Source organism: Rutilus rutilus, assembly GCF_951802725.1.
Source record: "Rutilus rutilus genome assembly, chromosome: 13".
In the NCBI taxonomy this organism is placed as follows: Eukaryota; Metazoa; Chordata; class Actinopteri; order Cypriniformes; family Leuciscidae; genus Rutilus; species Rutilus rutilus.
Window position 1 is genome coordinate 36554779 of NC_140218.1, and position 11131 is coordinate 36565909.

General features: G+C 37.8%; 1 protein-coding gene across 2 annotated transcripts; it reads left to right on the top strand.

The window, feature by feature from the left end:
- Positions 1-613: 613 nt before the first annotated feature.
- adtrp1 (androgen dependent TFPI regulating protein 1) lies at positions 614-10217 on the top strand. Of its 2 annotated transcripts, none has more exons than XM_084429137.1 (6): positions 614-828; positions 1939-2073; positions 4119-4220; positions 5704-5819; positions 5904-6064; positions 9645-10217. In XM_084429137.1, exons 1-6 carry the CDS (start codon positions 667-669, stop codon positions 9668-9670), a joined length of 702 nt encoding a protein of 233 aa, XP_084285263.1. In that variant the 5' UTR covers positions 614-666; the 3' UTR covers positions 9671-10217. The 2 variants fall into 2 exon arrangements, 1 of the variants encoding a protein (XP_084285263.1); XR_014629689.1 differs by lacking the exon at positions 9645-10217 and adding an exon at positions 7795-8093 and having other exon boundaries at positions 626-828; positions 5904-7009.
- The last annotated feature ends 914 nt before the right edge of the window (positions 10218-11131 follow it).

Sequence of the window (11131 nt, forward strand, 5' to 3'; positions counted from 1 at the left end):
GGAGGAGAAAAGGTCAGAATTTGGGGATATAAACCGGCAATTCTGAGGGGGAAAAGGTCAGAATTTGGGGATATAAACCCGCAATTCTGAGGGGGAAAAAGTCAGAATTTGGGGATATAAACCCGCAATTCTGAGGGGGAAAAAGTCTGAATTTGGGGATATAAACCGGCAATTCTGGGGGATAAAAAGTCAGAATTTGGGGATATAAACCCGCAATTCTGAGGGAGAAAAAGTCCGAATTTGGGGATATAAACCGGCAGTTCTGAGGGAGAAAAAGTCAGAATTTGGGGATATAAACCCGCAATTCTGGAGGAGAAAAGGTCCGAATTTGGGGATATAAACCGGCAATTCTGAGGGGGAAAAGGTCAGAATTTGGGGATATAAACCCGCAATTCTGAGGGGGAAAAAGTCAGAATTTGGGGATATAAACCCGCAATTCTGAGGGGGAAAAAATAAATAAATATAGAGCTTATATATTGCAATTCTGATATTTTTTCTTAGATTCGTGAAATATAAACACGGAAATAGTAGGACAAAAGTCAAAATTGCAGAATCGCTTTGAATAGGAGTTATAGAACTAACTCCAGGTGGCAGTAATGCAACATTCAGACTGCGAGCTGCCGTTACAACCCGAAGAAGAAGAAAAAGAAGAGGAGGAGGACTGTCATGGCCGCCACCGGGCAGAAGATGTGCCTGCTGCTTCATCTGCTAGTTTTCAGCTGGTATATATTCACCATCTGGAGTAACTGCACCCTGCAGACCTCAGACAGACACCCCGGTGTGCGCTCATACGGAGGCCGCTGGAAGTATCTGACCTTTATTAATCTGGTAGGAGCAGTACACACTCAATCCACCTTTGGTTCAGTTATTATGACACACCGGTGACGTCAGTCTAGCGTTTGACGTTCGGTTTCAAAGCCGTTCAACTCTGCGCAAACCAACTCAGATATACACATAACACACTCAGATATACATAAACCAACTCAGATATACACATAACAAACTCAGATATACATAAACCAACTCAGATATACACATAACAAACTCAGATATACATAAACCAACTCAGATATACACATAACAACTCAGATATACATAAACCAACTCAGATATACACATAACCAACTCAGATATACATAAACCAACTCAGATATACACATAACAACTCAGATATACATAAACCAACTCAGATATACACATAACCAACTCAGATATACACATAACCAACTCAGATATACATAACAAACGTCCTTTGCAAGGCTTAATAATAATAAAAAAAATTTGTGTATATATTAATTAGACTTATAAATCAATTAAACAATTTAACTATATGATTATGAAATCAAACTAATAGTACAATGTTCAGAAAAATTTCCCTTTTATTGTACAAGGCTCCTTTTTTGAAAACAGCATTTCATGTTTTATAATAATTTTGAACTTTAAATGTATGCAATACTGTAAATCCATCAAACTACAACACCGTTTGATCTAATGGTATCAAACCAGTTGTAAATTACTCATAATACTATTCCCTATAATGTACAAGGCTTGTTTTTCAGATGATTAATCTGGTGTTTTTAAAATGGTTCAGTACTATATATAAAAATGACCAGATTAATAATGTGAAAAACAAGCCTTGTGCAATGAAAGGGATATTATTCTGAACATGTTACTATGAGTTTGATATAATGTCATTTAGTTAAATTGTTTAATTGATTTATAGGGCTAGCCTAAATAATATATATTTTATTTCTTGAAATTAATCCTCGCGCTATGCAAAGGGTGTTTGTTTATGCATATCTGAGTTGGTTTGTGCTGAAAACATGAAATGCGCAGAGTTTAATCGGTATGAAACTGAGTGTCAAACGTTAAATCAACTTTACAGCTGTAGTGTGTTCATGTCACATGACTCACACGTGTGTGTTGTTTGTGTGTCAGGTGCTGCAGGCGGTGTTTTTTGGATGGTGTGTGTTCGTGGATGTGATGCTCGTGCTGGTGCCGGTGAAACACACTCGGACCCTCACTAAAGCCAGAGACTTCTACTTCACTGCGCTGGCCTTTCCCATCGGCACTGTGAGTACCAGTAAAACTGAACACACATAAAGTCACACTTTATATTAGATGTCCTTAACTACTATTGTACTTACATCAAAAAATTAAAACAATGTACTTATTGTGCTCATATTGCACTTGTGCTGCTATTGAGGTGGATGCAGGTGATGTTGGCCACAGGTTTGGGTCGGGTTAAGGTGTAAGATAAGGGCCAATAGTGTAATTACAGAAATGAATTACATGCAGGTATTTGTTTAAATATAATTAACACTGTAAAAACATGTATGTACACAATAAGTTCATTGTATCAAATTATTAATTTAGATTCACATTTCACATTTATGCATTTGGCAGACGCTTTTATGACCTATATACAGTACAGGTCAAAAGTTTGGAAACATTACTATTTTTAATGTTTTTGAAAGAAGTTTCTTCTGCTCATCAAGCCTGCATTTATTTGATCAAAAATACAGAAAAGAAATGTCATATTGTGATATATTATTACAATTTAAAATAATTGGTTTTCAGTTTATTATACTTGAAATTATCATTTATTTCTGTGATGCAAAGCTGAATTTTCAGCATCATTACTCCAGTCTATCACATGATCCTTTAGAAATCACTCTAATATGAGGATTCATTATCAAAGTTGGAAACAGTTCTGCTGCTTAATATGTTTTCATCACCTGTGATACTTTTTTAGGATACTTTGATGAATAAAAAGTAAAAAAAAAAAAAAAAAAAAAGCAAATGTTTTAAAAATAGAAATATTTTGTAACAGCAATATACACTACTGGTCAGTAATTTTTTTTTTCTTTTTTTTTAAATAAATCAATACTTTTATTCAGCATGGATGTGTTAAATTGATAAAAAGTGATAGTAAAGAAGATTTATATTATTAGAAAATATTTTCTTATTTTGAATAAATGCAGTTCTTTTAAACTTTTTATTCATCAAATATATTAGGCAGCAGAACTGTTTCCAACACTCATAAATCAGAATATTAGAATGATTTCTAAAGGATCATGTGATAGACTGGATGTGACACTGAAGACTGGAGTAATGATGCTGAAAATTCAGCTTTGCATCACAGGAATAAATGATAATTTAAAGTATAATAAATTAAAAACCAGTTATTTTAAATTGAAATAATATATCACAATATTACTTTTTTTTCTGTATTTTTGATCAAATAAATGCAGGCTTGATGAGCAGAAGAAACTTATTTCAAAAACATAAAAAATAGTAATGTTTCCAAACTTTTGGCCTGTACTGTATATATATATATATATATATATATATATATATATATATATATATATATATATATATATATCATGTCTTATAGGTCATACTGTTACTGTAACTTTAGTCGTTATTCACTGAAAGTGTCAGTTCTCTTTCACTTTATGTATGTGGAAGAGAGTATCCAGGCTATTTCTTTTGAGTAAATTACATTTAAAATTTTTGGCAAATTTATTCAATTATTTTAAATAATGCAGAGACATTCGAGCATGACTAGATGTGCAAATGATGTCCCTGGATTTTTGGAGAGACCAAACACACACTGTTAATATTAAAATATAACGATAAAAACATTAACTGGGTGTTTATAAGAATTTTAAAAGTTTTATAGTATTGCCCAGTTTTAGGCTCAGTTTTTGTTATTTTGAAAGTGTTTCTATATAGGATGTGAATGACTGACACAAAACATGAAACTGGTGAAACCATTTCAGTGTTTTCACCAATAGTCTAATGTAATGTATTTTAAAAACAGTATTTCATGCAAAATATTTCAATCCATCTCAATATATGCATCAATATGAGCTCTTAAAATAACAAAAGTCATAGAAGAACTAGAAAATAGTTGTTGCTTCAGTGCATATTGTCTTTTAATATTGTTTTTTTATATATATAATGTTATTATTATTTTTTACATATAATGTCAATAATTTTGTGTCATATCATTTATATTGGATAAAGCCTTCTCCTTAAATATCAGTATCATCAAACTTGATTGATCAAGAACTAATGTGAACTGAATGAGTTGATCTTCTTGTTTGCAGTTTGTGTTTGCTTCTTTCTGGAGTCTCTACACTTACGACCGAGAGCTGGTGTATCCCAAGATGTTAGATGAGATCATTCCCATCTGGCTGAATCATGCAATGGTGAGAAGATTATTGAATATTGTATATTGCAGTGACCTCACTGACCCCTGATCAGGGCTGTGTTGTGCACACACTGAATACACAGCCTTCATCTAGAGCTCATTTAATGCAGTCTGGACATTCAATTCACATTTATTTGTACAGCGCTTTTCTCAATACACATCGTTTCAAAGCAGCTTTACAGAAAATGCATTAATCCACATTACAATTTACGCCCGTTTCACACATACTCCGTGTGTACACACTATAGTGCTTCACATATGCTGCGTTTGCAGTGCGTAACTGATCCACGGCTGTACCACACACACATACTCACTATTTGTATTTTAAATCCAGAAGTTATGCAGCAACTTTTATTTAAAAAAAAAAGGTCTCTTTGTACACATATACACTCTTTAATGGACGTATGCACGTTTAAACACAATTTAAACAACGTAGGGCTATTATTCCATGCATTACTTCTACTTACATTAAGTTGCTCAAGCAAGTGGTCAAATATTTAACCATTTACTTATATTAAAATCGCAAACATTTTAAATTAAAACTTAAAGCTGCACTGTGTAGGATTTTCTCCCATCTAGCGGTGAAATTGTTTATGACTACCAACTGAATATTACTTTCTAGCCCCTCCCATTCCGAGGGCGTTTTAACTCCTACGGTGGCCGTATTATTTCAAATCTGCCGGCAGTCGCGAGTAATCTCCCCCTCGCATTCGTCACGGTGCCACTGAGTGTAAAAGCGCGAAAGGCGAAGCTTGAATTTCCAGGTATGTCCCTCTTTGGCTAATGTATTTTCAAGATGGAGGCGCAACATGGCTGCCGCCGTTCGAGTGACTCGCTCGTATGTATTCTAAATGGCAGATTCTGCGCTTACGAGAATACTTGATTAGTTGGTAGAAGTAATTACACATTAATGAGCACATATCATTTGAAAGAACAAAGTGTTTTTTGCTAAGAATCAACTTAAAAAATTACACAGTGTAGCTTTAAAATGGACAAAAACAGCCGACTCTCATGCCTTTTCTTTTGCATTTAAATTTTAATATAATAAATCTTGCATGTCACAAATAACTTGTTTTTCCACCTCCACAAATGAGACGAGTGTTGGTCATTATGTCGCCTTGTTGAGGTAAATTGTAGCTTTCCTTGCTTTACCCCGGTCTTAAAGTAAAAAGATAACGGTGAAAAAAAGTAGTATTTAATAAAACGCATTTATGGTGAGATTACTACATTTTATTTAATTAAACGCATTTATGGTGAAATTACTACATTTTATTTAATTAAACGAGTATGTGTGAAACGAGTGCTCTGTCTAAGTTATGTATTTCAGAAATGTACATACAAATCACAGTTAGTTAAAATTGTATTAATTTAAACAATGTAATAATTTAAGGCAGAAACAATGAGCTCATTGAAGTAAGGAATGCTTGTTAAGACATGATTATATGGCTGTGTGTTGACGTGTGATGTGTGTGTTCCTCCAGCACACGGTGATCATGCCTCTGCTGCTGCTCCAGATGTTCCTGCAGAACCACACGTATCCCAGTCGCACTAAAGGCATTTCTGCGCTGGCTCTGTTCTCCGCCCTGTATCTGTCATGGTAATCTCGCTCACACACACACACACACTGGTTCTCTCTTCAGCAGAGCTGCACTGATGTGTGTTTCTGCCCGTCCCTCATCAGGGTGCTGTGGGTGCACCACGCCTCCGGGATCTGGGTGTACCCCATCATGGCTCACTTGAGTCCCGCGGGACTGTGTGTGTTCCTGGGCGGCGCGTCCCTCACCATGGCTCCTCTGTACCTGTTAGGAGAGAAGCTCAGCCTCGTGATGTGGGGCGCCACAGGTGAGGAACTGACCGCCATTAGACGGATCTGTCTTTACACAGGGACCGGTTTAACAGGAACCGCTAACTTGAAACCGTTTAAAAGTTCACCCAAACATTAAAATGTCCTGATTATTTACTAATGGCCCCCAGCCATCCAAGATGTACATGACTTTCTTTCTTCAACCAGAAAGAAATTAAGGTTTTAGAGTTAAACATTCCAGGATTTTTCTAAAAGAAGCTTGAATCCTGAAAACGCCACGCCGATATTGATCCTTGTTTTATTTCTCCGTTTTTCCCAAAGCCTGCTTGCCTCAGTTGATCTACGTTTACATTTTTGGGGGGATTTTCTGCACTCGCCAATCTATAATGGTGACCCATGATGACTGAACGACACAACAGTGGCGTGCGAGATCTTGTATCATAGATATGTAAACATAGATTCCTCATTGGTGGCTTACGTATAGCGGCCCATTGAAACTGCCGCTAACGATGCATCTATATATATATATATATATATATATGGTTTCTACAAGCAGAAACCGAGGAAAGCGCGGATATTGAAAGTGTGGATATTGACAGGGGACAATGACCAGGGACGAGCCATTATTAAAAACTGGAATTTCTCTGGATTCACAAATCCTTGGGGTGTTTTGGGATAATGTAAGTACACAACTGCATGAAATATATCACACTGTGCAAGTGGTTTTTGAATATTTTTCAGGGTTCCCACGGGTCCTTGAAATCCTTGAAAGTTTGTGAATCTGGAAAAAAAAAATTCAAGGATCTGGAAAGTTTTTGAAAATAAACATACATAGATACAGGTCCTTGAACTGCTTGAATTTATTTTGTCTATATTATTCCCTCTGGTCCGCTAATGTGTTATTTCGCCAACACTTCTTGGCCTATGCACACTAGCTTGCTTGATTTACGTTAGTTACGCGCAATTACGCATTACGTTAAAGGGTTAGTTCACCCAAAAATTAAAATTCTGTCAGTTATTACTCACCCTCATGTTGTTCCAACCGCGTAAGACCTTCGTGCATCTTCGGAACACAAATTAAGATATTTTTGATGAAATCTGAGCCATGTTTCACTCCTTCATAGGCTTCCAGTGTGACCGAAACTTGCTGGCCCAGAAAAGTTATTAAAGAGATCGTTAATATAGTCCAAGTGACTCCAGTGGCTCAATCTTAAGTATATCAAGCGACGAGAATACTTTTTGTGCGCAAAAACAAACAAAAATAACGACTTTATTCCACTATTCATTTCCTTCTCTCTGGACCTCTAGTTGGTTCGCGTAGTGTTTTTGCGCAGCGCGTCTGTGTACACGTCACCACGTAGGCTCACTATTGGCCGACGCCGGTCATGTGTGTGTTGCGTGATGACGTGCAACACAGACGCGCAGCGCAAACACACTACGAGGCCCAGAGAGAAGGAAATGAAAAGTGGAATAAAGTCGTTATTTTTGTTTGTTTTTCCGCACAAAAAGTATTCTCGTCGCATGATAAACTTAATGTAGTGCCACTGTAGTTACTTGGACTATTTTAACGATGTTTTAATAACTATTCTGGGCCGGTGAGTTTCGGTCACACTGGAAGCCTATGGAGGAGTCAAAATTCTGTCAGATTTCATCAAAAATATCTTAATTTGTGTTCCGAAGATGAACGAAAGACTTACATGGTTGGAACAACATGAGGGTGAGTAATTACTGACAGAATTTTCATTTTTGGGTGAACTAACCCTTTAAGTGTTTCCCACATGAGGTACTTTGTGTTGTACGTTGCCATGACGTTCACGGGCGCAAAACTGTTACAATGTATCTTACAAGGTAACACGATGTAACCTTGCTCTCACTTGAAGTGTGTCCCCACATTATGTCCTTGAATTTGAGGGTATTGGACCTGGAAAGTCCTTGAATTTGAGGTTAACCGAGGTGTGGGAACCCTGTTTATTACAAAAATCTTACATATTGTACCTTTAAAGGGCTCCACACAACCCCAGCTGACGAATAAGGCTCTACTCTAGCGAAACCATTAGTCTTTTTCTGAAAATAAAAAATAAATAAAAATAAATGTAGGCCTATATCCTTTTTAACTATAATTGTTTGCCTTGGTCCAGCTCTGCACTGACGGTGGAGTTCAGCACCTCCTGTGTGACGCACTGTGCGGACGTCGAGAAGGTCACGCTTGATGTAGGCCACAAGAACCAGCCTCGTTTTACATGTTTACAAGAGGATCGTTCACAGACTGCATGTCCAGCGTCATACACACACTGTAGAACAGTCCAAAACAACTGTGCCGGAAGAAGTTGAACTTTTTCGCCCAACACTTCCTCTTTGAACGGTTAAACGGTAGTTATGTTTTTACCAGTGGAAGTAATCTTTTAGCTTTCACAAGATCGAGGCATCCAGGATACACACACACACACACACACGAACAGACCATCTATGCAGAAATAACACTTCAACTAATGCGAGTAAGAATAAATAACTTGCTTGTCAGAAATGCTATCCTCTGCTGGATCAAATTCAAGGCTTGTTCCTCACAGCACGTCTTCCTCCAAGAGCCATGAAAAGCAGAAGCATCTTTCCTTTGACATAAAGCTGGATGCGTTGTTTATTGGGTGATGTGGGTGTTTACAGGTTTGCGTGGACAATTGCTCTGTGTGCGTGTGCGTGTGTGCTTGTGTGCGTGTGTGTGTGTGTGTGTGTGTGTGTGTGTGTGTGTGTGTGTGTGTGTGTGTGTGTACTTGTACAACTATCTGTGTGAGGACCAGTTTGAGTTTTAGACCATTGGAGTGAGGACAAAGAGAGTAAAGTGAGGACATTTTGGCCGGTCCTCAGTTTCTGAGAGCCTTTAAAGGCCTGTTTGAGGGTCAAGACTTGGTTTTAGGGATAAGGTTATAATGAGGTTAAGGGTCGGTTTAGGGTCAGGGGTCGGGTTAGGCACTTAGTTGTGATGGGTAAGGTTAGGGTAAGCGGCTAGAGATTGCATTGTGTCAATGAATGTCCTCATAAAAATAGATGTACAAGAATGTGTGTGTGTGTGTGTGTGTGTGTGGCCACATTACAGATAATGACTGCGCTGCTCCTCCACACTTGTAGACAGCGGGGGGGTCGTGCCGTATGATCCTGTGTGCATGTTGGGTCGTCACGCTGGACAAGCTGGTGAACTCAACCGTCTCGCATCGCAGAGCTGGACAACATTTGTAGTTGTATATTATTATGCTTATTATGCTGTATATTGTTTCGCTGAGAGCCTTATTTGTCGGCTGAGGTCATGTGGAGCCCTTTAAAGCTCCTAAATATGGTGATGGACCGTCAAAAATGGACTATGGTGATCCCCATTCTCTTGCATTAGATGGGGAAAAATCCTGAAATGCTTTCCTTAATTGTCTTCGGCTGAAGAAAGAGTCGTGTGGATCTGGGATGGCCTGGGGCGAGTACACAATCAGGACATTTTCAGTTTGTGGGTGAACTATACCCATGAACTTTAATCTGAATATCCAGCTAACTATATTTTTTGTCATCACAGAGTGTGGTAGATTTTGTATGTTATTATTATTATGATCCATACTGACTGTAGTTTTTCTCCAAAAGGGAATCAGAAGAAGAAAAAGAAGTAAATGTCTCCTGGAAAACACATTAACCGTGTGGATCTCAATACCAGCCAAACAAAGCAGTAGCACCTCAGTGCACTACACGAGATCCGGGGGGCGGAGTTGGATCCAGATATAAGGGGTGGAGATGGGTAGGTTTAGGGGTGGGTTTAGGGATCAGGGGGTGGAGATGGGTAGGTTTAGGTGTATGTAAGGTGGGAGGAGTCAAACAAAGGGAACAATGAAGAGCTGAAGTGTCGTTGCTGGTGTGTTATACAGGAGGGGCTTGATTCGCCCTCGCATACATGCATACAGAAAGACACTAGGACGCATTAATACACACGTACTGCACACAAGGTGTGCGTATACACTAATAGTTTTATTCTATTAATTTTTTTTGTGATTCTAATGAAAATCAGTTGCACTTACAAATTAAAATGCTGTATTTTTAAAAGAAAAATAATATTCTTTATTTTATAATTTCCAAGCCTCTGTAATATCCCAGAATGCTGTTGTTCAGTGGTTAAGGGACAGTTAGTACCGAGCACTTTTCCCTTCTCAGATTCATTCGTTTTTTTGTGTTTTTTTTTTATGGATATTTAATTTCAGTGGGATTTAAAAAAAATTGCTGGTGACCAATTCATATAAAATAGTTTTTCTATGTAGTTTATGCCATTTAGTGTCACATGGTGCAGTTGCATGTAATGAAAGCATTACGAGGTGTTTGAATATTGATGAGGAGAGTTTGACTTTTGACCCTGCGTGAACTCAGGTAATCTCACCAGTGAAGCCCTTAATGTGATTTTCCGGCTTTACCGAGAGTTTGATGATAGACTTTATTGGAAACGAGTAAACCCAAGTAATCTGGTACATTTCATTCACATCCAGAGAAATGGCTCTGCAGTAATACGTTTAATAACCTCATCATCTTTGAGTCCTGTCAATCGGAAATGTTTTTTAATTGTTTTGTCGACATGTTATAAAGCAGAATAGTGTGTCGTTGTCATTACAGTGTGTTACGCTGTTTTTTTGTTTTAATGCGTGTAATCTTAACTTGTTTGCATTAATCAAAAACAAATGTTGTAGAAACACCCGTTTAGGTGAACCGAGTTGATGGATCAGTTTTGGGACGTTCACAAGGTCACCGCTGTGAGACCAACAGAAAACATGATTCCTGCTTTGATATGGTGGGTTATGGCACTTGTGTTGAATGTGTGATGATGCACGGACAATTACTGGTGTACACCATCTATGATTATTCATGTCATCTGTGTCCTTTATTCATGAACAATAATAAATCAGAGCTATACTTTTATTCAGTTGAAGTGTGTCTTTTGCCTTTAAATGTGCTTGGTCTCCCTGTATCAGTTCACCTCTTGATGCCGATGGAGTAAAAGTGGAGCAGTGCGTCAGCTGTTGGTTAACTTCCTACTTAAGACACTCTCCTTTAATCAGATTTACTGTAAGTCGATCAGTTTGCAAAGCTTT